The sequence below is a fragment of the Pagrus major genome, chromosome 10, assembly GCF_040436345.1.
Source record: "Pagrus major chromosome 10, Pma_NU_1.0".
Lineage (NCBI taxonomy): Eukaryota > Metazoa > Chordata > Actinopteri > Spariformes > Sparidae > Pagrus > Pagrus major.
Window position 1 is genome coordinate 12,299,526 of NC_133224.1, and position 24,993 is coordinate 12,324,518.

General features: G+C 38.2%; 2 protein-coding genes and 3 long non-coding RNA genes across 5 annotated transcripts in view; 3 read left to right on the plus strand and 2 right to left on the minus strand.

Annotated features, from left to right (window-relative positions):
* The window catches only part of LOC141004135 (uncharacterized), a 69,155-nt gene extending 57,323 nt beyond the window's left edge, over positions 1-11,832 (minus strand). The window contains exons 1-35 of the mRNA XM_073475633.1: positions 11,733-11,832; positions 10,106-10,209; positions 9,902-10,007; positions 8,938-9,047; positions 8,729-8,799; positions 8,532-8,657; positions 8,341-8,433; positions 8,088-8,204; positions 7,867-7,992; positions 7,707-7,744; positions 7,543-7,574; positions 6,613-6,718; positions 6,276-6,385; positions 6,067-6,137; positions 5,879-5,995; positions 5,688-5,780; positions 5,435-5,551; positions 5,215-5,340; positions 5,055-5,092; positions 4,889-4,920; positions 4,690-4,800; positions 3,641-3,746; positions 3,326-3,429; positions 3,183-3,253; positions 2,976-3,101; positions 2,782-2,877; positions 2,531-2,659; positions 2,311-2,436; positions 2,151-2,188; positions 1,986-2,017; positions 1,787-1,897; positions 750-855; positions 436-539; positions 292-362; positions 85-210 (exon numbers count right to left, since the gene is read on the minus strand). Coding sequence (XP_073331734.1) covers positions 85-210; positions 292-362; positions 436-539; positions 750-855; positions 1,787-1,897; positions 1,986-2,017; positions 2,151-2,188; positions 2,311-2,436; positions 2,531-2,659; positions 2,782-2,877; positions 2,976-3,101; positions 3,183-3,253; positions 3,326-3,429; positions 3,641-3,746; positions 4,690-4,800; positions 4,889-4,920; positions 5,055-5,092; positions 5,215-5,340; positions 5,435-5,551; positions 5,688-5,780; positions 5,879-5,995; positions 6,067-6,137; positions 6,276-6,385; positions 6,613-6,718; positions 7,543-7,574; positions 7,707-7,744; positions 7,867-7,992; positions 8,088-8,204; positions 8,341-8,433; positions 8,532-8,657; positions 8,729-8,799; positions 8,938-9,047; positions 9,902-10,007; positions 10,106-10,178 — 3,159 coding nt within the window. The 5' untranslated portion in view covers positions 10,179-10,209; positions 11,733-11,832. The remainder of the gene's footprint in view (positions 1-84; positions 211-291; positions 363-435; positions 540-749; positions 856-1,786; positions 1,898-1,985; positions 2,018-2,150; positions 2,189-2,310; positions 2,437-2,530; positions 2,660-2,781; positions 2,878-2,975; positions 3,102-3,182; positions 3,254-3,325; positions 3,430-3,640; positions 3,747-4,689; positions 4,801-4,888; positions 4,921-5,054; positions 5,093-5,214; positions 5,341-5,434; positions 5,552-5,687; positions 5,781-5,878; positions 5,996-6,066; positions 6,138-6,275; positions 6,386-6,612; positions 6,719-7,542; positions 7,575-7,706; positions 7,745-7,866; positions 7,993-8,087; positions 8,205-8,340; positions 8,434-8,531; positions 8,658-8,728; positions 8,800-8,937; positions 9,048-9,901; positions 10,008-10,105; positions 10,210-11,732) is intronic.
* A 1,860-nt stretch (positions 11,833-13,692) lies between these two features.
* Positions 13,693-15,526, plus strand: LOC141003728 (uncharacterized). The gene is made up of 4 exons (XM_073475169.1): positions 13,693-13,822; positions 14,009-14,109; positions 14,405-14,554; positions 14,663-15,526. Exons 1-4 carry the CDS (start codon positions 13,744-13,746, stop codon positions 15,119-15,121), a joined length of 789 nt encoding a protein of 262 aa, XP_073331270.1. The 5' UTR covers positions 13,693-13,743; the 3' UTR covers positions 15,122-15,526.
* Positions 15,527-16,627: 1,101 nt separating this feature from the next.
* On the minus strand, positions 16,628-17,581 carry LOC141003910 (uncharacterized). The gene is made up of 2 exons (XR_012179767.1): positions 17,494-17,581; positions 16,628-17,033 (listed from the first exon to the last, which is right to left on the minus strand). It is a non-coding gene; the product is annotated as an uncharacterized lncRNA (long non-coding RNA).
* Positions 17,582-19,310: 1,729 nt separating this feature from the next.
* LOC141003272 (uncharacterized) lies at positions 19,311-19,631 on the plus strand. The gene is made up of 3 exons (XR_012179710.1): positions 19,311-19,384; positions 19,458-19,528; positions 19,611-19,631. It is a non-coding gene; the product is annotated as an uncharacterized lncRNA (long non-coding RNA).
* A 1,192-nt stretch (positions 19,632-20,823) lies between these two features.
* LOC141003162 (uncharacterized) lies at positions 20,824-22,299 on the plus strand. The gene is made up of 3 exons (XR_012179676.1): positions 20,824-20,860; positions 21,364-21,415; positions 22,116-22,299. It is a non-coding gene; the product is annotated as an uncharacterized lncRNA (long non-coding RNA).
* Positions 22,300-24,993: the final 2,694 nt, after the last annotated feature.

Below are 24,993 nucleotides of genomic sequence, written 5' to 3' on the forward strand. Positions count from 1 at the left end.
ATGTTGTAATAAATGGCATATTAGCTCAGCATGCTCACATCACATATAAACACTAAACTACAACTGTGAACTCTGTCTGCTCACCACACTGTAGGTTGTATCACGTGTATCTTTCAGTGACAGTGGAAGAATCCAGAATGGATTTGTCTCATTATTGATGATGTGGCCTTCAGAGCACTTTGTTGTGTCCATCAGCTGTCCTTGGAAAACCTTGAGAAAAAATGTCACTTAAAACACAGCATTCTGATTTGTTCTCCTGTAAATAACATTGTAGATTTAATAAGTGCTCACCTCAGAGGCCTGTGGACTGATATGATCTAAAATCTTCTGAAGGCATTCAGCTGCATCACGTTGTTCATAAACTGCAGAAGGATACATTAAACTGAATCTGATATGTTAATTTTCTTCTCAGCATCTTATGACTGTCCAACTCACCATTATGAATCTCCAAACTCTTTGTGATGTTTACTGTTCTACATGTTTTTCTCTTCAGGTCCGTAAAGATTTTTCTCAGCTCTTGATTTGTTTGTGGATCCAACCTTTAGGAAGACAGTAGCTTCTCAGTGAATAGTGACTGTTAACTGCTTTGATGTGCTCAGCAACAGAGTTTTGCACATTTGAAACACCGTTATACATTCAAATGAATCATCTTATTATACAGTGTTTCTTGTTAACATTTTAAATAAAGTTTTCTCAACATTTAAATTGATCTCCTTGTACTTGTACAGATAAAAACAGCTGTTTCAAACCTGTTGTGGATCTCAGTCGTCATGAAGAGAACTTGCAGGACACTGTTGAGGTAACATGTGGCTCCCTGATTGTACAGGCCATGATGACGTTTCTGTGTCTGAGTCACTTAAAAGACAGAAAAACACAGTGTCATTACACCATCACCAGCCATTTATAATGAATCACATAATTTAATATGTAGCCTATCACTGGCAAAAAACCCTTTCATATCCCATAGCATATTAACAGTATATAACTCGTCCTTTTCATCTGAGAACAAAAATAATGCTCCATTCATTGTGTCCTTTGTGCAGCAGATGCAGGTGATGTTCAACAAAAATGAATTATTGTCACTATTGAACAACATTTCTGAGCAAAACCAAAATCTGATTGAATCAAACCTTCTTTTTTTAAAATAATTCAACCTCTTTTGACACTAAAAGCCAGAGTGCTTACTTGTTTTTATGTTATTTTTCCTCAAAGGTTTAAGGGAAGTTTGTTTTTCTTTCCTGTGATTCAATTCTTCCAACTTGTCTTTCAGGCTGCTGCCTCCATTCATGGACACATTTCATCTACACTACATATCATTTCATCCCGTGTTGCACAGTGTGTGACACTTTTCAACTTTTTTGTAACTATATGTGTGTGTGTGTGTGTGTGTGTGTGTGTGTCTGTGTTCTGTTCAATATTAACAGACTTCTCATTTGTGTTTTCTTGTGTGTTGCGGAGTTTGTACTGACTTCATTTTCCTCTTCACTTCCACTGCTTTTCACTTCACTCACTGTTGACTGATTATTAATTGATCTGTCAGTCTCTACATTTTCTGCATCACCCTCCTCTCCTCTAGCCTGAAGTCTCTCCTCCTTCCCATCTTTTCTCATCTGTCCCTCATCCTCTGCACTATGTCCCATCTGTGTAGTTTCTTCATCATCAGTGTTTCTTTCGCTATTTCTTTTTGGTTCTTTGTGTCCTTTCAGCTCGGCAGGACCAATATCTTCACTGACAGACTTGCATGGTAAACATGCATACAAGAGAGAAATTGACCAGTTCTTATTACCTCCTAGTCCCTCCCTCTCTGTTGTTGTCTCTTCATCCAGACGTTGTTCACGGGAGTTTTTTGACTTAGTTTCATCCTGTCTCATCTTACAGGACATCTTCACCTCTGTAGCTTCAAATTGAAGATAAAAAAAACATATTTAGCAATCATGTTTTAATATTATACCTAAATTAATCTTTATGTATTTTTGTAGTCCTACCTCTGTACGTGAGGAGATAGACAGTCCTGGAGCTGATGAACAAGAATTTTGAAGTTATTATTTGCATAGAAAAACAAAATGGTGACAACATGTGTTTAACACTTACAGATAAATAAATCCCAAATTATTTTGGTAAAATAAAAAAAAACATTTTTTCAAACATACCTGAATGTCCTGGCTTTTGTAAATGGCTGTTCTTCAACCTGCACGGTTCAACAAAAGCAAACCAATGTCAGCAAATTTCTTTTTAATGTTTGATCTTTCTGTTGGTGTGTTTTAAATGTGTAACGTCTTAATGGAACAGATTAAGTTAAATCTTCCTCACCTTGCTGACATGAGAGTCATTACACTTATACCAGGTGTTGTCCTCAGACAGGACGGTGGCTGTGTAACGTCCTCCTCTTATACTGCCCATGTGATCCACCATCCCATACAGTTTGTACGTCTTGTTCTACAATGAAGAACACAGACAGGAACATGAAATGATTTTAAAAGCAACAAAGACCATTCAAATGAAATCACAAATAAAAATGACTTTTCCTTGCCTTCAACTGTAATTCACATGGCACTTCCACACAGCAGTCTGATTTGAAATGTGACCTGGTGTTGTAGTCAAAGTCAAATCTCTTGAGGAGAACAATCAAGATCTGAGGAGTTTCCACCATCTCACATCCCTAAATAACACAAGAAACATCATCAAACACTATATCCTTTAACACAGAACATTTTGATTTGATTCCAGTATTAAAATTGACCTGGATATTGTTTGTGTTTTCATTTCCAGGTCAAAACTCACACTTGTTGCTCCTGTTTTCTGTTTACAGTCGTTGCAGTACACCATGTTGTCACCAGAGTATGTTTTTGTTTGGAAAGTCCTTTCAAAGCTGCTTTTCTGTGGGAACACAAATGTTGTAATAAATGGCATATTAGCTCAGCATGCTCACATCACATATAAACACTAAACTACAACTGTGAACTCTGTCTGCTCACCACACTGTAGGTTGTATCACGTGTATCTTTCAGTGACAGTGGAAGAATCCAGAATGGATTTGTCTCTTTATTGATGATGTGGCCTTCAGAGCACTTTGTTGTGTCCATCAGCTGTCCTTGGAAAACCTTGAGAAAAAACGTAATTTACAACACAGCATTCTGATTTGTTCTCCTGTAAATAACATTGTAGATTTAATAAGTGCTCACCTCAGAGGCCTGTGGACTGATATGATGTAAAATCTTCTGAAGGCATTCAGCTGCATCACGTTGTTCATAAACTGCAGAAGGATACATTAAACTGAATCTGATATATTCATTTCTTCTAAGCATCTTATGACTGTCCAACTCACCATTATGAATCTCCAAACTCTTTGTGATGTTTACTGTTCCACATGTTTTTGTCTCCAGGTCCGTAAAGATTTTTATCAGCTCTTGATTTGTTTGTGGATCCAACCTTTAGGAAGACAGTAGCTTCTCAGTGAATAGTGACTGTTTACTGCTTTGATGTGCTCAGCAACAGAGTTTTTGCACATTTGAAACACCCTTAAACATTCAAATGAATCATCTTATTATACAGTGTTTCTTGTTAACATTTTAAATAAAGTTTTCTTATCATTTAAATTGATCTCATCGTACTTGTACAGATAGAAGCAGCTGTTTCAAACCTGTCGTGGATCTCAGTCGTCATGAAGAGAACTTGCAGGACACTGTTGAGGTAACATGTGGCTCCCTGATTGTACAGGCCATGATGACGTTTCTGTGTCTGAGTCACTTAAAAGACAGAAAAACACAGTGTCATTACACAATCACCAGCCATTTATAATGAATCACATAATTTAATATGTAGCCTATCACTGGCAAAAAACCCTTTCATATCCCATAACATATTAACAGTATATAACTCATCCTTTTCATCTGAGAACAAAAATAATGCTCCATGCATTGTGTCCTTTGTGCAGCAGATGCAGGTGATGTTCAACAAAAATGAATTATTCTCACTATTGAACAACATTTCTGAGCAAAACCAAAATCTGATTGAATCAAACCTTCTTTTTTTTTTTAATAATTCAACCTCTTTTGACACTAAAAGCTAGAGTGCTTACTTGTTTTTATGTTATTTTTCCTCAAAGGTTTGAGGGAAGTTCGTTTTTCTTTCCTGTGATTCAATTCTTCCAACTTGTCTTTCAGGCTGCTGCCTCCATTTCATCTACACTACATATTATTTCATCCTGTGTTCCACATTGTGTGACACTTTTTAACTTTTTTGTAACTATATGTGTTTGTGTGTGTGTGTGTGTGTGTGTGTGTGTGTGTGTGTGTGTGTGTGTCTGTGTTCTGTTCAATATTAACAGACTTCTCATTTGTGTTTTCTTGTGTGTTGCGGAGTTTGTACTGACTTCATTTTCCTCTTCACTTCCACTGCTTTTCACTTCACTCACTGTTGTTTGGTTATTAATTGATGTGTCAGTCTCTACATTTTCTGCATCACCCTCCTCTCCACTAGCCTGAGGTCTCTCCTCCTTCCCATCTTTTCTCATCTGTCCCTCATCCTCTGCACTATGTCCCATCTGTGTGGTTTCTTCATCATCAGTGTTTCTTTCGCTATTTCTTTTTGGTTCTTTGTGTCCTTTCAGCTCGGCAGGACCAATATCTTCACTGACAGACTTGCATGGTAAACATGCAAAAAAGAGAGAAATTAACCAGTTCTTATTACCTCCTAGTCCCTCCCTCTCTTTTGTTGTCTCTTCATCCAGACGTTGTTCACGGGAGTTTTTTGACTTAGTTTCATCCTGTCTCATCTTACGGGACATCTTCAACTCTGTAGCTTCAAATTAAAGATAAAAAAAACATAATTAGCAATCATATGTTAATATTACACCTAAATTAATCTTTATGTATTTTTGTAGTCCTACCTCTGTACGTGAGGAGACAGACAGTCCTGGAGCTGATGAACAATAATTTTGAAGTTATTATTTGCATAGAAAAACAAAATGGTGACAACATGTGGTTACACTTACAGATAAATAAATCACAAATTATTATTGGTAAAATAAAAATAAAACATTTTTTTAAACATACCTGAATGTCCTGGCTTTTGCAAATGGCTGTTCTTCAACCTGCACGGTTCAACAAAAGCAAACCAATGTCAGCACATTTCTTTTTAGTGTTTGATCTTTCTGTTGGTGTGTTTTAAATGTGTAATGTCTTAATGGAACAGATTAAGTTAAATCTTCCTCACCTTGTTGACACGTTCATCATTACACTCATACCAGGTGTTGTCCTCAGACAGGACGGTGGCTGTGTAAGGTCCTCCTCTTATACTGCCCATGTGATCCACCATCCCATACAGTGTGTATGTCTTGTTCTACAATGAAGAACACAGACAGGAACATGAAATGATTTTAAAAGCAACAAAAACCATTCAAATAAAATCACATATAAAAATGACTTTCCCTTGCCTTCAACTGTAATTCACATGGTACTTCCACAGAGCAGTCTGATTTGAAATGTGAAGTAATGTCAAATCTCTTGAAGAGAACAATCAAGATCTGAGGAGCTTCCACCATCTCCCATCCCTGAATAACACAAGAAATGTTATTAATCACTTTATTCTTTAATCTCAGTAAACTAAAACACAACATTATGATTTGATTTCAGTATGAAATTGGACCTGACTACAGTCTGTGTTGTTATTATGAGGTCAAAACTCACACTTGTTGCTTCTGTGTGTTGGAAACATTTGTTACAGTACACCTTATTTCCAGTGTATGTTCTTTCCTGAAAAATCCTCTCAAAGCTGCTCTCCTGTGGAAACACAAATGTTGTAATGAATTGCAAATTAGATCAGCAGGGTCACATCACATAAAAACACTTAACTAGAACTGTGAACTTTGTCTGCTCACCACACTGTAGGTTGAATCTTTCAGTGACAGTAGAAGTTTCCAGAATGTTGTTGTCTCTTCATTGATCATGTGGCCTCTGGAGCACTTTGTTGTCGTCTTCAGCTGTCCTTGGAAAATCTGTGCATAAAAATGTCACTTACAACACAGCATTCTCTTTTGTTCACCTGTAAGATTTTATAAGTGCTCACCTCAGAGGCCTTTGTGCTGACCAGACGTAAAATCTCCTCCAGGCATTCAGCTGCATCGCGTTGTTGATAAACTGCAGAGGGATACATTAGATTGAATCTGATATATTAATTTCATGAAAGCATTTTTAACTCACTGTTGATGAAAGACTTTCCTCTCAACTGCCCCTTGCTGTCTGAATGTTTTTCTTATTTATTACTGTCCATCTTACCATTTTTAATCCCAAATGTTGTTCTGATGTTTTCTGTTCCACATGTTGTTTTCTTCAGGTCTTCAAAGATTTTTCTCAGCTGAAGATCTGTTTGTTGTTCTGGATCCAACCTTTAGAGACAGAATAGTTTCTCAGTGAATAGTGACTGCTTTAAAGTGCTCAGCGATGGAGTTTTGTAAGTTTGAAACACCCACACACAACCAAATACATTTTAAAATACAATGTTTTTTCCCAATTGTCTAAACATGCTTCCTGAAAATTCTCACCAACGTGTCAAAACTATAAATTGTCCTCCTTCTACTTATATTTGCTTTAGATGAAAAAAGCAGTTTCAAACCTGTCGTTGAACTCAGTCGTCATGAAGAGAACTTGCAGGACACTGTTGAGGTCACATGTGGCTCCCTGATTGTACAGGCCATGATGACGTCTCTGTGGTGGAGTCACTTAAAAGACAGAAAAACACAGTGTCATTACACCATCACCAGCCATTTATAATTAATCACATAATCAAATATGTAGCCTATCACTGGCAAAAAAAACCTTTCATATTCCATAGCAAAGTAACAGTATATAACTCGTCCTTTTCATCTGAAAAAAATAATAATAATGATCCATGCATTGTGTCCTTTGTGCAGCAGATGCAGGTGATGTTGTGTAACAGCAGCCAGACCCGATGGGAGGGGGCTTGTTCTTTTCTTTTCTTTTTTTCTTCCATTCTTCAATATTTACAGACTTCTCCTTTGTGTTTTCTTGTGTGTTGCTGGAGTTTGTACTGACTTCATTTTCCTCTTCACTTCCACTGCTTTTCACTTCACTCACTGTTGTTTGGTTATTAATTGATGTGTCAGTCTCTACATTTTCTGCATCACCCTCCTCTCCTCTAGCCTGAAGTCTCTCCTCCTTCCCATCTTTTCTCATCTGTCCCTCATCCTCTGCACTATGTCCCATCTGTGTGGTTTCTTCATCATCAGTGTTTCTTTCGCTATTTCTTTTTGGTTCTTTGTGTCCTTTCAGCTCTGCAGGACCAATATCTTCACTGACAGACTTGCATGGTAAACATGCATACAAGAGAGAAATTAACCAGTTCTTATTACCTCCTTGTCCCTCCCTCTCTGTTGGTGTCTATTCATTTGACTTAGTTTAATTCTGTCTCATCTTACAGGACAAATTTAACTCTGTAGCTTTAAATTGAAGAGAAAAAACATATTTAGCAATCATATGTTAATATTACACCTAAATGAATCTTTATGTATTTTTGTAGTCCTACCTCTGTACGTGAGGAGATAGACAGTCCTGGAGCTGATGAACAATAATTTTTAAGTTATTATTTGCTTAGAAAAACAAAATGGTGACAACATGTGTTTAACACTTACAGATAAATAAATCCCAAATTATTTTGGTAAAATCAAAAGAAATTTTTTTTAAACATACCTGAATGTCCTGGCTTTTGCAAATGGCTGTTCTTCAACCTGCACGGTTCAACAAAAGAAAACCAATGTCAGCAAATTTCTTTTTAATGTTTGATCTTTCTGTTGGTGTATTTTAAATGTGTAACGTCTTAATGAAACAGATTAAGTTAAATCTTCCTCACCTTGTTGACACGTTCATCATTACACTTATACCAGGTGTTGTCCTCAGACAGGACAGTAGCTGTGTAACGTCCACCTCTTATACTGCCCACGTGATTCACCATCCCATACAGTGTGTATGTCTTGTTCTACAATGAAGAACACAGTCAGGAACATGAAATGATTTTAAAAGCAACAAAGACCATTCAAATGAAAATCACATATAAAAATGACTTTCCCTTGCCTTCAACTGTAATTCACATGGTACTTCCACACAGCAGTCTGATTTGACAAGTGAAGTAATGTTAAATCTCTTGAAGAGAACAATCAAGACCTGAGGAGCTTCCAGCATCTCCCATCCCTGAATAACACAAGAAATGTTGTTAAGCACTTTATTCTTTAATCTCAGTAAACTACAACACAACATAATGATTTGATTCCAGTATGAATTTGGACCTGACTACAGTCTGTGTTTTTATTATGAGGTCAAAACTCACACTTGTTGCTTCTGTGTTTTGGTAACATTCGTTACAGTACATCTTATTTCCAGTGTATGTTCTTTCCTGAAAAATCCTCTCAAAGCTGCTCTCCTGTGGAAACACAAATGTTGTAATGAATTGCAAATTAGATCAGCAGGGTCACATCACATAAAAACACTAAACTAGAACTCTGAACTCTGTCTGCTCACCACACTGTAGGTTGAATAATACGTATTGTCCAGTGACAGTAGAAGTTTCGAGAATGTTGTTGTCTTTTCATTGATCATGTGGCCTCTGGAGCACTTTGTTGTCTCCCTCAGCTGTCCTTTGAAAACCTGTTCATAAAAATGTCACTTACAACACAGCATTTTCTTTTGTTCACCTGTAAGATTTTATAAGTGCTCACCTCAGAGGCCTTTGTGCTGACCTGATGTAAAATCTTATCCAGGCATTCAGCTGCATCACGTTGTTGATAAACTGCAGAGGGATACATTAGATTGAATCTGATATATTAATTTCATGAAAGCATTTTTAATTCACTGTTGATGAAAGACTTTCCTCTCAACTGCCCCTTGCTGTCTGAATGTTTTTCTTATTTATTACTGTCCATCTTACCATTTTTAATCCCAAATGTTGTTCTGATGTTTTCTGTTCTACATGTTCTTTTCTTCAGGCCTTCAAAGACTTTTCTCAGCTGAAGATCTGTTTGTTTGTCTGGATCCAACCTTTAGAGACAGAATAGTTTCTCAGTGAGTAGTAACTGCTTTAAAGTGCTCAGCGATGGAGTTTTGTATAACTATACAAATCTATTGCAAAATTAAACACTGAACTCAAACCATGCTCTCTCTTGTCAAAACTGATTCTTTCCACCAAAACAATATACACTGCTATCAATGAATAGCTCGTACACAGCCTGATTTAAACACAATTTAAAACACGACTATCAAAACACTGTTGGCTTTATGAGGCTGTGCTACATATTCATATTTTTCTTTTTCTCAATATTTCATTGTAACGTTTAGTTTTTACATTTTTGTCCAAAAATAGGTTAATACAAATTTAATACAAAGTTAATACAATCCTGAGAATGATATAAATATTGCATTAACACAAACATTGTATCAGAACAGAGTTCTGTTCAGAGTTCAGAACAAAACTCAGAGTTGATGCAACATTGCTTGAATTCAAACTAAATTTGCACGGATTTCATGAGAAATACTGGATGGTCTTGCTCCTCCTCCTCCTCATCCTCATCCTCCTCTTTCTCTAACTCTTCCTCTTTGTTTCTGTTCTTCATGTTGCACCAACTTTTCTCCTGAGTCCTCTTTTATGCACTGAATGGTGATTGAAGCGTTTTGCAGAATGAGTTTGAACAGACGAGAAGTGAGTGAGAACAACATTGTACTGTCGGGTGTAGCACTTTGAAGGCCAGTGTTTTCAAGGTGAGCAAAGTGATGAGTTCAAGTTTTCAGACTTGTGTGCATAGTTCCATTTGTTGTGTATGTAATTGAGAAAAGCTGTAATATCTAAATTGTTCTCCTACTTATATTTGCTTTAGATGAAATGAGCAGTTTCAAACCTGTCGTTGAACTCAGTCGTCATGAAGAGAACCTGCAGGACACTGTTGAGGTAACATGTGGCTCCCTGATTGATCAGGCCATGATGACGTCTCTGCGACAGAGTCCCTTTAACGAAATATATGGAATGTTTTACCTTCATGGCATGACTTGTTTCTCTAAATGGTATGTGTGTCATCTTTTGCTCTTATCTCTTTCTTTATTACCTGTTTGTTCTTTGCCTCCTGGTTTTGTCTTCTCATTATGTTTTTTTCTGGCTTCAGCATGAGTTTCTTCCATCTCATTATTTTCTTACATCTGGTTGATGATGCTGAAATCCACAGTGCTTTTACTCACACACACATTTTCTTGTGCATTTACATTTCTGCTTATCATTTCACATCGTTCCACATTCTTTGCAATTATTAAGTTTCCTGTGACGACCTATTCCTCTGAATGATATTGTCTTTACACTGTGCTCCATTTTACTCTCAATACACATTTTACGAATCACTTGTGTTCACTATCCAGTGAAACAAACAAAACACACACCTCAAAAAACACACTAACAAGCTCAGTATGTGTCCAAACTCAACTTTCTTCAAACTGTATATCACTTGTGTTCCATCCAAGCCTGTTTTCAGATCTGGAGGAGCATGGACCAAATGTACAACACTCTGTGTAGAAATCTGTGCACACACAACACGGGAAACATGCATACAAACACCCAGTCTTTTCGTCAGATTCATAAAACCCCACGTACGTCTGTTCCCACGTGACTTTTCCTCATTGACTCAATCATCCTGAAATTTTACGCACGAGCACGAGCTGTCTGAGCATCCCCACAATTCACTATAAATGACCCGAAACACGCACACAAATACCTGGTTTGCATATAAAGGGCAAGAATTTAGTTTAGTATTGAGGAGAAAAAAATGGGACAGAAAATCCGTACGGTCCTTGAAAGCTCGCTTCCGCCTATGTTGTGCATATCCTCTCGCGACACCATGTATCATGTGGCACGACCATTACGCACGGCTACTGCCCGTATAGTAGCGGTTACACCTAAAGGATTCCTGATCCCCAATTAAACAGGAAAACAATCTTTATTTACGTATATAAAGATCATGTATTTATTTGTTTATTTCCATAAGGATCATTATCATTATAGCTTTCATAATGCACCCTGACAAACAGGAGACAGTAAAACAAGCGTAACAACTCGTGCATCACTATTAGGTTTTTTAACCTATAGATGTAATCCTGTCACACAATTTAGTGAAAGAAACAGCTCTAAATAAAACGTCACCCTAATTCACACTTTTTTTCACATTTTTGCCAACTTGCAACATCACAATAATCAGACTGAAAAGACTGCGTGCATGGTGTTAGAGATACGTACCAGTACGCACAGTCTCACGCTCTGTGGATGTTTATACATTCAGAAATCTGCGTAGAAAGTGGCTTAAGTACATTTTTCGTGTGTGCGCATGGTTTATACATTTGGCCCCAGGAGTCATTAATTCAGGTGCTCATAAATACAGACACGTGGAAAAATGGAGTCGTTTTCCAAAATTAATTCTGTATCTCGTGATAATGTTAGCATCACGTGACCATGTGAAACAGACAGTATATAATTTAAAGTTTATTGAGCCCTAGTTTCTTATTGCGAGATAAATGCAATCGCGCTTCTGTACTCAAAAAAAGTTCACATTAAATACGGAAAAGACGGAATAAATAGGCCATGCAGCTGTAAATGACAGTGAAACATGAACATTTAAAACATTTCAGACAGCCTATTTAAGGCTGTTTGCTGATGTAAGCCTAAACGAGAGATAGAAAGGTAACACTCACCAGGCGATCGTATGATAAACCACTGTAGAGGACGTTATGAAACACAAGTGGAGACACAGAATCTGTAGATGACGCACCGCTGCTCACGCCGGCAGTGTGTCCAACTAGTCTGTTTGTTTTCGTCTTCCTGGCGTCTCGCTCAGCGGCATGGTGACGTCACAGAAAATGGAGAAAAGAGTCTCTTTATATATATAATATTTATATAAACCATGCGTACACATGAAAAGTGTTCTACGCCACTTTCCAATTGTGTTAAAAATCCACAGAGGGAAAGACTGTGCGTACTATTAAATTACTTTGTGTTTTTGTTTTGTGACACGTTGATCTTGTTACCTTATTTTAGCTGCAGACCAGTTTCATCATGCTGCACACTTTATGATGTGTGATAAAATAAGGATTATTCTTCTTCTTTGCATTCGGACGGCTGTTATACGTCTTTTAGACATACAATTGCTTGCTGGGAGTCTAAGTTATGTGCTTTTGATGCACCTTTCAACACGATTGACGCCCTGGAACGAAGATAAACCGCTGACACTGTTTGTATGAAGAAAACAGGAAGAGTGCTGACATTCTTGACTCAGGGCCCACATGCATGTGCTTATGAGAATAACATTTTAAAAGGCAGTCGCTGTTTAATTTTCACTTCTCACATTGTTGTAAACAACGTTACACTCAAATGAAAACAGGCGCAGCTTGGTTTTTTATTTATTTATTCATTTATTTTCATAGTGTTGAAGCTAAAAACACATAATATCAAGACAAAATGACGAGCTTCACTTTCTGAATCAAAACAAAAACATCACACAAAATCAAACAAGAATGTCTGATACAGAAACAGAAGTTGACAAACATTTTTAATCATTATGTAATTTTCAAACTTGTAAGTTTACCAGACTGGTTGTTAATCACATCACAGTAATGAGGAATATGCTTATTGCCTTCATTTTAACACAGCTCCGTGTGCGTATGTGAATCAACCCAAAGTCTGACCCAAACCCAAAGAATGATCGCAAACTCAATTGTGCTTTGTAATTTTAGTTTCTTTATGTGAGCTTGTAAAGTTTGGTCTCATATTGGTGTCATTGTGGCAGGTGAGAGCCTGTGGCGCTTTTCTTCATCAGATGCCTCCGGGCAGTTTCACGACTGTATGAATGGTGGAGAAGTGCTTGATGTTATAGGATAACAGAAGGTTCTTTTCCTCCAATATCTCGGTTCCGAAGATAAGGTCCAAGTTGTCATCTTAAAGCAGAAGTAAAAAGTCAAAACATTATAGTGTTAAGTAGGCCAATTTATATCTCTATAAACCAGCTATGCGGAGATATGAAATATTTAACGAAATAAATAAACCACACACACACACACACACACACACACACACACACACACACACACACACACACACACACTCTGTCCTAGCTTGTTACAGCTGTCAGGAAAATAGTAAGTAGTACATAGTAAGAAGCTCAGCTGGTGTTTTCAGGTGAAACTTTGATATCCGACGATTCTGCAGAACCCTAAAGTGAACTGCTTTCTTGCAGTGGTCCTGTGCGACGATCGTGCGCGCCATCATTGTCTAATATCAACGAAATGTCTTCTTCTTAATGTTTAAGTTAAATGTCCTGCTTACAAACGAACAAGTGGGCCCAATAAAAATCTCCTTAAGGAAGTTAAGGAACAGCCAATATACATACCTGTCATGCATATTTTGTTTATTATCTGTTTTAATTGCTGTACAGTGATCGTCTTCATGTGGTCTTTACAGTCGCACAGATGGATGATGATTTCCTCTCCTTTGGGTGTTTTTACTCTCAGCTGGAATACCATGTTGCAGCTTCGTCTTAGTACAGTGAGGACTGGTTTTCTCGACGCTTGTTCGTTCAGAGACTGAAACTTCAGGGTGCAGATACAGTACACAGCCACGACGAACCACGTGATTTCGCGGAAACAACTGCCGAAAAGAAAAGAAAACCCGCAAAGCTCCTTCACATTTTGAGAGAAACATTCAGTCAAGATGGCCAGCAGCTCCGAGAAGTGTTACGACCCTCAGGACCGCACGCTTACATTTGTGGACGGAGAAGATGAATTAGACTGTAAGTAACTACATTTTAAATTGAATGTAGGTCAATAAGTTTAACAAATAAAAATGGACTGCACAAGAGCTTCTACTATCTATAACGTATAGGCTACAGCTAATTTCTCTTTTATTTGAATTTGAAGTCACTGGGCTAATTATAGCTGAAAGCGCATAACACTGCTTCTTTGTTTGTGTCTCATAGTTTCGTGTTTGGACTACAAGTCTCTCAGAGCAAAGATGTCCTGTGGTCACGCTGTCACTCCGATGTCTCTCACCGATCATTGTCGCAGGTTGTTGGATAAGGTATGATGTTTACATCACCTTTGACATGACATTTAAAGACGTGTTAGTGACTTAAAAGGATACACAGGCCTAGCGGCAGCATGTTTAGTAGGATAGTAAAAAGAAAAAGAAAAAAAGAGAAAGAAAGAAAGAAAGAAAGAAAGAAAGAAAGAAAAGACAGAGTTACATATCAGCAAAGAGAAAATCATTTCCTGTAGCAGTGAGAGAAACAGTGAGTTTAGGTAAGCTGAATCAAAAAATGTATTTCTAAGGAAATGAATGTTAATTGAAGATCTTTCTGCATTTTTATTTTCAGAAACAGAGCAGATTTGTGTGTGGTAACTGTGACGGTGAGTGGTCCTTCGAGGAGGTTTGTAAAATGGCTCTTCTGACTCCTGAAGAAGTGGAAGAATTTGAGAAGAAAAGGTTCAGTAATGCTGCCAAACATTACTTGGGTATCAAAGTAGTAAGTATATTACATTATAATAAATAAAAATAAGTTGAGGATACAAATACAAGTCTGAATTCAAAACAAAACTCAAACTCGTTTATTTTCCATGTGACTTCTCATCAGTGTCCTGGCTGCAAGTCTCGTGTGGTGAGAACTAATCCCAGTGATCTCAGTGTCAGATGCACCGTGTGCACAGCTAAGAACAAGAGCACTTATATGTTCTGCTGGCAGTGTTTGAGGGAATGGAAAGGTCCGTATCCTCGCTCAGACCGCTGTGACAATGACGGCTGCCAGAGCCCATTGGAAATATTAAGGACCTGTCCAGATATGGTCTTTGCCCAGGTGAAGGGGGTCACAGGATGTCCCTCCATCCGAGCCTGTCCCACCTGTGGTACGCTGGTGCGACATGATGGAACAAGATGTAAAAACGTTGTCTGTACGCAGTGTAAAGTGGAGTTTTGTTTTGTGTGTCTGAAGATCACTACAGAGTGCAAGAAGATAAAACCATACTCATATACCAGTGTTTGTTCCACTGGTGTAGCACCAAGACAGACCTCCATACCTGTGAGGCAGAGCAGATAATTGTGTTGATTCAATACTGTGATCTCAAGAAACACAAACACACCTTTTATGTCTTTCTTATCTTTTATAATGCCAATCATCATTATTGTTATTACTCAGACAGATATTCAACCCAATACCAGCTTTAAAAAACAGAGCCTGAGATCTTTTTTTGTCTTTATTGGCACAATATCACCCAACATGAGATTTGTTTCCCTTTTTCCACGATAGAAAGATTTACCTGTTTTCATTAATATTCTTTTTTGCTTTAGCTCCTTTAATGTTATCTCATTGTGACAGTATATATTTTCATCTCTGTTATGTCTTTTTCACATTTCCTTGTTTTATCCGTTTTTTATTGATCATTTGTTTGTTCTCCTAACAAAACGTTATTTCTCTTCCTGTCGAATAAAAATAAATACACATATGCTACTGGTTTGAAAACATTATTTCTACTTTATTTTAGCAGCTCTGTTTAACTTCAGTATAAAACTGTCACATTAATTGTGTTTCATTGGTGGAATCGCTACAAACAAGTGGCTGTGGTTGAAGAAATATTCAGATGATTTACAAATAGGAAAGAAAATATCACACAATAAAAATAATTGGCTATAAGGAAATAATAATATTTTTGGCCAAATGTACTTTAAATATCAAACTCAAATGAGCGTTATTGGCATTAATGTTTAAGTTAGCTAAACAACATATTATTGATTATCAAAAGTAAAAAGTATTCAGTTATTATTATATATTCAAATTATATTGGATCATTAATTATTGATGCATCACAAAATACTACTAAAATAAAGTAAATACTACTCAAAAGTTGTGATGAGGAGGTAACTTTCCACGCAGATTTCCAATTGTGTTAAAAATCCACAGAGGATAAGAATGTGCGCACTGGTACACAGGGAAATACCTCCACACTAATCATAACGTCTCAGCCTACAAATGAGCAAATTATTAAAATTATTTTGTGTTTTTGTTTTGTGACACGTTGATCTTGTTACCTTATTTTAGCTGCAGACCAGTTTCATCATGCTGCACACTGTATGATGTGTGATAAAATAAGGATTATTCTTCTTCTTTGCATTCAGACGGCTGTTATACATCTTTTAGACATACAATTGCTTGCTGGGAGTCTAAGTTATGTGCTTTTGATGCACCTTTCATCACGATTGACGCCCTGGAACGAAGATAAACCGCTGACACTGTTTGTATGAAGAAAACAGGAAGAGTGCTGACATTCTTGACTCAGGGCCCACATGCATGTGCTTATGAGAATAACATTTTAAAAGGCAGTCGCTGTTTAATTTTCACTTCTCACATTGTTGTAAACAACATTACACTCAAATGAAAACAGGCGCAGCTTGGTTTTTTATTTATTTATTTATTTATTTATTTATTTATTTATTTATTTTCATAGCATTAAAGCTAATATCACATAATATCAAATCAAAATGACGAGCTTCACTTTCTGAATCAAAACAAAAACATCACACAAAATCAAAATGTCTGACACAGAAACAGAAGTTGACAAACATTTTTAATCATTATGTAATTTTCAAACTTGTAAGAGTTTACCAGACTGGGTGTTAATCATATCACAGTAATGAGGAATATGCTTATTGCCTTCATTTTAACACAGCTCCGTGTGCGTATGTGAATCAACCCAAAGTCTGACCCAAACCCAAAGAATGGTCGCAAACTCATTTGTGCTTTGTTATTTTAGTTTCTTTATGTGAGCTTGTAAAGTTTGGTCTCATATTGGTGTCATTGTGGCAGGTGAGAGCCTGTGGCGCTTTTCTTCATCAGATGCCTCCGGGCAGTTTCAGGGCTGTCCTAATGGTGGAGAAGTGCTTGATGTTATAGGATAACAGAAGGTTCTTTTCCTCCAATATCTCGGTTCCGAAGATAAGGTCCAAGTTGTCATCTTAAAGCAGAAGTAAAAAGTCAAAACATTATAGTGTTAAGTAGGCCAATTTATATCTCTATAAACCAGTTATGTGGAGATATGAAATATTTAACGAAATAAATAAACCACACACACACACACACACACACACACACACACACACACACACACACACACACACACACACACACAATCTGTCCTAACTTGTTACAGCTGTCAGGAAAATAGTAAGTCGTAAATAGTAAGAAGCTGAGCTGGTGTTTTCAGGTGAAACTTTGATATCCGACGATTCTGCAGAACCCTAAAGTGAACTGCTTTCTTGCAGTGGTCCTGTGCGACGATCGTGCGCGCCATCATTGTCTAATATCAACGAAATGTCTTCTTCTTAATGTTTAAGTTAAATGTCCTGCTTACAAACGAACAAGTGGGACCAATAAAAATCTCCTTAAGGAAGTTAAGGAACAGCCAATATACATACCTGTCATGCGTATTTTGTTTATTATCTGTTTTAATTGCTGTACAGTGATCTTCTTCATCTGCTCTTCACAGTCGCACAGATCGATGATGATTTCATCTCCTTCGGGTGTTTCTACTTTCAGCTGGATTACCATGTTGCAGCTTCGTCTTAGTACAGTGAGGACTGTGAGGACTGGTTTTCTCGACGCTTGTTCGTTCAGAGACTGAAACTTCAGGGTGCAGATATAGTACACAGCCACGACGAACCACGTGACTTCGCGGAAACAACTGCCGAAAAGAAAAGAAAACCCGCAAAGCTCCTTCACATTTTGAGAGAAACATTCAGTCAAGATGGCCAGCAGCTCCGATTTTAAATTGAATGTAGGTCAATAAGTTTAACAAATAAAAATGGACTGCACAAGAGCTTCTACTATCTATAACGTATAGGCTACAGCTTATTTCTCTTTTATTTGAATTTGAAGTCACTGGGCTAATTATAGCTGAAAGCGCATAACACTGCTTCTTTGTTCTTTGTCAAGTCTCAGAGCAAAGATGTCCTGTGGTCACGCTCTCACCGACCCCCACCCCCCCGCCAAACGACAAAAAAAAGTCATGCACAAAATAACTTCTTACTAAACTAATATTCACAATATTATTATGACTGAAATGTGCTTTATTTGGAAGTAATTCGTAATGTGATTGACTTTAGGCGAATTGCCTTAGTTGTGCACTATTAGATGAATCTAATATGAATGTATACATAACTCATTTTGGTCTGCACTAACTGGGATATTTTCATACTCACATTTATTATTTATTAATAACAATACACTGCCCACACTGTTCTAATTACACTGTTTATATTTGTACATATTATGTATATACAATTCTATTTCTTACCTTTTTATTATATTTATTTTTTACTATTATTATTGCTTATTGTTATATTGAACTGTCCTTTGGCTGCTGTGACCCACAAATTTCTCCGTTTGCTATGGAGCTAAATCAGGGTCAAATGTTTTGTACTTGAAAAAATAATATTTGAAACTGAAATTTCAAGTTTTGATCTTGAATTTTGAAAAATACATCAACGTATTCAAAATAAAAATAAATGTACAAAAAGTTTTTTTAGGTTAAAAATAATTATGATCAACTCTGGTAATTCTTTTGAATAAATCATTTATTTTCATTTTTCACTTTCATATGTTTTGATATTTGGGATCCTATTTCTTTCAGTTGCATGTTTTATCTTTTCAGATTCAGATCTTAGGTTTTTTACAGTTTCAAATCTTTTTTTTTCAGTTTCAAATCTTTTTTTCAGTTTCAGACTTTTGACCCTGATCTAGCGTGGGGGGCGTGGCATCAACTGAGAGGGGTGTGGCATCATGACAGACAGCTCAACCAAAAGGCTACAGACCTTCCCCTATCATGTTGCCTTCAGGGAACGTAGGATCTAAAACGATTCGGCTACGCCACATGATTGGCAGTGAAAAAACTGCTGTCAGTGACAAACTTCCATTTGCACACCATTCACGAATATCCTGCATGGCTAAAACTGTTTTAATTTCCAAGGCTGTTTAGATGTGAGATGTGGAAGCTGTTTTAGACAGTCCAGAGGACCAATTGTAGTACAGGAGCGACAAAATCAGTCCGCTGGCAATGGCGTCTGGTTCAGCTGGCTCACCTGCAGAACCGTATGCCATTGCCAGCGGACACTGCGAGGCATTCACAGTGCTACGTGGAAATCGGACATTTCAGTACTTAAAGTGTGGGTGTCTGTGCACAATCTGGCGTTATTTAGCTCCATATTATGGATCCACAAACAAATCAAGATCTGATAAAAATCTTTACGGACCTGAAGACAAAAACATGTGGAACAGAAAACATCACAAAGTGTTTGAAGATTCAAAATGGTAAGTTGGACAGTCATGAGGTGCTGTGAAGAAAATGAATATATCAGATTCAGTTTAATGTATCCTTCTGCAGTTTATGAACAACGTGATGCAGCTGAATGCCTTCAGAAGATTTTACATCATATCAGTCCACAGGCCTCTGAGGTGAGCACGTATTAAATCTACAATGTTATTTACAGGAGAACAAATCAGAATGCTGTGTTGTAAATTACATTTGTTTATCAAGGTTTTCCAAGGACAGCTGATGTCAAACTCATTCCCATGGAGGACTTCATTTTTTACACACCACCATGAGTTGGAAATGACTTCAGATTCCCTCATGTGGCCTTTTTTGTAGTTAGATTGCCACTACAAATACTTTAAATACTTCAGACACAGAGTTGAGAATGTACAGCAACAACTCTATTGTTTCATAATGAGAATATTGAAAAAGTTGTACACTGAGTAAATGTATTATAGACAGAAAAGTCTTTAATCTCACTGAAACTTGGACTCAAACTGCTTTTGAAACTACATCCTGGGGTCATGGAGGTGGAACCATTTCCACTTATGCTCCACATGCGCCCCCTTCTGGTCATTGTTCTTACTTACAGTCCATCCACCCCTCAGTCCTTCTCCTTGTTGCATTCACTTTGACTCTATTGTGGGTTTCCAGACATGCTGAGCTGCTTAATTATACACAACACCAAGTTCGACACAATATTTATTTTCTAGAAGTTCTTTTACTGCTTACAAGCAAGAGTCAATCATCGGCAGCGCATAGATGATGACTGCAGAGAGGCAGTCTCTCCTCATCCTTTATAGTAGCAGAAACCAATACACACAATTGCAGCAGTCACAAGGTTACATGTGAACTCACTTAAAATAACACTCCCATTATCTCCACATCCGGCCCAGGTTAACATAAATTTAACATGCACGTACATTCAATAGTATGTGTGTCATACAGCAACCATTGTCAGAGCACATACACAGAAGAGGTTACAAAAACACCCTTCAAGATGAACTCCTTAACTGAGTTCTTATGTTGGTTTTTACAGCTCTCTATATCATATTATGCTCTGCAACCATATAACTGTGTAGCAGTCCAATAGTTTGACTTGCTATTTGTCTTTGTTTGGTCTGATTTTCCTCATGACTGATTGCAGGGGATTCAGAGCACCTGTGCACAGGTGGGGAGACTGACTCCTGATTTGAGGAGTGGAAGCAGCTTGGGGCATTTCCCTCCCAGCCAATCAGGGTGTGACGACACCCTGATTGAAAGGCTTAAGAGAGGTGGGAAAGGGCACACCTGGGGCTCTCACCCTAATACTGAATCTGCCCCTGACCCACTCTGAATCACTCCCTGAATTACTGAGAACCTCATTCCCTCTTAGACTGACCTCAGCCAGAAACTCTGGTCTTTTTAGGCCCTATTTTGTTTTCTTGGCTGCCCACATCTTTCGTGAGGGAACTTTGTTTATTTGAGATGATAATGTAAGTTTACAACTGAACATAACAACAACAATGGTGGAGTCCTTTGATAGATATTTTAATGCAGAATTATTACATATCTAAGTGTTTTGCAACTATCGTTCTGGCGACAAAGTAGAAGCTGTTTTTCACTCGGCAGAGTCAAAGTGACTATTGATGCTGAGTTTTAACTGAATGGACTGTTAGAAAGAGCAATGACCAGAAGGTGGCGCCATTGTCCAGGAGTTTAAGGGTGTGACGTTCAATGACAGTCAGAACTTAAATGGAAATGGTAGCATACAGTTTTTAGGTTTTTAGGCCACTTTACATCGGCCTACTTTTATATTTCACTACATTAAATTTGTACTTTTCACTCCACTACATTTATCTGACAGCTGTAGTCGCTGGTTACTTTTCACATTCAGGTTTTTTTTGTTTGTTTTTTTTACATCTGATCAGTTTATAAAATATGTAACTCCTCGCAGCGTTACTGGATATTTTCTTCTTAAATTCTTCCATTTCTTCAGGAGTCAGAAGAGCCATTTTACAAACCACCTCGAAGGACCACTCACCATCACAGTTAGGTAGTCCACACACAAATCCACACTTGCCCTTAAAAAGAAAATCAAAGAAAAAACATATTGAGCAAATTCTTCAGCAACTGCCAACTATTTCTTGTACGGTTTACGATATAGGCTAATTACAATTTTAACACACTTGCTGCCAGGGCTGTATAGTCAGGATTTTAGAAATACTGAGGTCAGCCCCACCCCCACCCATACATCCAGAACATTTTGAAGACTATAGTATAAATCTGTGCATTTCTCTGTGTTTTGACAGGAACAATAATCACGTAGGAAATAATATCAGTGCCAGCACATAGATGAAACTTGGACTCCAACAGAAGAAGAAGATAAGAAAAAATTATGGCCAATTTTGACTGTTACTCATTTATATGCTTAAAAGAACGTATTAACATTGGTAACATTTTTTTCTTTACAATTGTAAAGATTAAAAACAGCTGTTGTAACTCATCCAAATAATGTTTATAAATGTACTACACAGTATTTATTAACCATTTACAAAGTATTATGAACATCAATTGCAACTTTACAATAAACAATTGCTAATATAGTTAATAAAGCATTACATTGCTTGTTAATAGCTAAATAACTGTTAAATAAAGTTTAATTAACTATAAATTTTAATTGTTTGTTTTAAATTTTAATTGAGAGGAAGGACCTCTCCAACCTGTGTGTAATGTGCACCATATGTACAGCTGACCAGAAGAAAACCTACCAGTTCTGTTGGCAGTGTCAGAAGCAGTGGAAAGGTCCGGGCCCTCGATCCGACCGCTGTGACAACGAAGGCTGCATCAACAGAGACCTGCAGCTTCTGCAGACATGTAAGACCATCAGCCTGCCCGAGGTGGAGGGGGTCACCGACTGCCCCTCCGTCCGAGCCTGTCCTACATGCGGCATGAAGGTGGAACATAGTCGACAACACTGCAAAAATATCAACTGCCCTCGCTGCCACCTGGACTTCTGTTTTGTCTGCCTGAAACTAAAGCGTGAATGTTGTAAGACCAGCTCCCCATACAAAATCTGTCCTAGTGGGGTGGCTCCTAGACAGACGTCTATCCCTGTGTGCAGAGGAGGATTAAGGTAGTCATGGGCCCCTAGGCTATTTTTTATGTGGGCCCCCCCTTATGCATCATGCTCTCCCAGAAAAAATTTAATTTTGCACCATGTGTAACAGTGCAGGAGAATATTTGGCAAACATGATCCACACACACTCCAGTTAGCACACAGGTAGGTCAAATCGAATCGATGAGCTTGATTGGATGAGGTGACCCATGTCTGCCCAATCAGTGCTGTTTTGTTTGTTTATTACCCCATGGACCAATAGAGGTCCTCATGGCAACAACCCTGATCCCAGTAAAGTTAATCGTTCCAACACTCGTGGGAGGGTCACATCTAACCTGATTAGTATAAAAACAGTTCCTGTCCCTCCAGCTCTTCCCCCTGTCGACCTCAGTTGTGCTTTACTTAACATTAGGTCACTCTCCAGCAAGACATTTTATATTAATGATTTTATTACTCACTATGGTTTGCATTTATTTTTCCTCACTGAGTGTTGGCTTTCCTCCACTGCCAGTGCTGTTCTTATTGAGGCGTCTCCCCCTGACTATAGCTTCTTATTCTCCGCTAGGAAAGACAAAACGGGTGGGGGACTTACGGTTATCTTCTCTAATCAATTTCCCTGTACAGTATGTTCACTCGGTGACTTTACATCTTTTGAGTACCTGGCCATGCTTATTGGAAACCGCCAACATATCCTGGCATTACTCATTTATAGACCACCCAGGTTTAATCCCATTTTTTTAACAGAGTTCTCTGAATTTTTATCTACCGCTCTGATTAAATATGACAAAATAGTTCTGCTCGGTGACCTGAATTTTCACATTAATGATGTTTTGGATTCCAAAGCAACGGAATTTCTGGATCTTCTTTCGAGTCTCAACTTCATCCAACATGTCACTGGCCCCACTCATAATCTCGGTAATACTTTGGATCTAGTCTGTACAAAGGATATTACCGCTGGCCTCCCTTCTATTTTTCAGGTCCCGGTCTCGGATCACTCTTGTGTCTTTTTTAACCTTCTCACGCATACACAGACTATTCGCTCTGAATCTAACCCTCATTCTTTTCGTTTCATTAACAACCATATTAAGTCCCTTCTAGCTGATCATTTGCCCGATAAACTTGAGTCACTTTCCAACACGTCCATGTCTGTCAACAACCTTACAGATGGCCTAAACAGTGCACTGTCAGAATCGCTTGAGTCCTTTGCTCCTCTCAGAACTAGTAGAGGCACTAGAACTAAATCTGCACCTTGGTTCTCCGACCTCACTCGCTCTTTAAAACGGGCTTGTCGTAAACTTGAAGACAGATGGCGCACCTGTAAATCAGAGTCCTCTCGCCTCGCCTGGACTCTCTTTAAACATTATAAACATGCACTTTCTGCTTCCAGATCTTCTTATTTCTCCAATTTGATCGAAACCAATAAGAACAATCATCGGGTCCTGTTTAATACTGCGGCCAGGCTTACACACTCTTCACCGGTTCTGAGCTCTTCTTTCACAGCTAATGATTTTCTAGATTTTTTCACTGACAAAATCTCCCAAATAAGGAACAATATCATTAGCCAGCAGCTCTCTAGCACCGTGTCCAGCCAGTGCTCTGTGTCCTGGTCCACGAGCTCACTCTCTCAGTTCAAACCCATTTCTGCTGAGGCCTTGGCCTCAATGGTTGCCGCCTCAAAGCCAACAACGTGTTCACTAGATCCCATCCCTTCTGACCTCCTTAAGGAACTCCTTCCTATTCTGAATGCCCCTATACGTGCCATCTTGAACACTTCCCTCTCTGAGGGGTGTGTCCCCTTAACCTATAAATCTGCTATCATTAAACCACTCCTCAAGAAACCCAATAGCGATCCACTGGTTCTTGCCAATTACCGACCTGTCTCCACTCTCCCTTTCTTATCTAAAATACTTGAGAGAATTGTTGCTGATCAACTGACTGTCCACCTTTCTACCAATAATCTCTTTGACAATTTTCAGTCTGGTTTCCGCTCCTGCCACTCTACTGAGACTGCCCTAACTAGAGTAGTCAATGACCTACTTGTCACTGCTGACTCTGGATCAGCCTAAGTACTTTTAATTCTTGACTTAAGTTCGGCCTTCGATACCGTAGATCATTGTGTGCTTCTACACCGACTGGAGCATTACGTTGGTATTCACGGGCTGGCACTCTCATGGTTCCAGTCCTACTTATCTAGTAGAACCCAATGTGTTAGTTTCAACAACTCTTTGTCAGAATGTTCTACAGTTACCGCTGGTGTGCCCCAGGGGTCTGTCCTGGGGCCTCTGCTGTTTTGTATTTACATGCTCCCTCTGGGTAGGATAATTGCCGAATATGGTATACAGTTCCATTTCTATGCTGATGACACACAGCTATACATCCCACTACAGCCTAATGACCCCTCTCAAATACAAAATCTGGAAACATGTGTAAGCCGAATCAAGATCTGGATGAGTCAAAACTTTCTCATGCTTAATGACATGCTAAGACTGATTTGCTGGTGATTAAGCCTAA

Excerpts from the sequence above, each read along its gene's own strand:
- LOC141003728 (XM_073475169.1), top strand. The coding sequence starts at position 13,744 with ATGGCCAGCAGCTCCGAGAAGTGTTACGACCCTCAGGACCGCACGCTT. Across the intron at positions 14,110-14,404 it reads GTCGCAGGTTGTTGGATAAG|AAACAGAGCAGATTTGTGTG; the intron begins GTATGATGTTTA and ends TTTTATTTTCAG. Across the intron at positions 14,555-14,662 it reads ATTACTTGGGTATCAAAGTA|TGTCCTGGCTGCAAGTCTCG; the intron begins GTAAGTATATTA and ends ACTTCTCATCAG.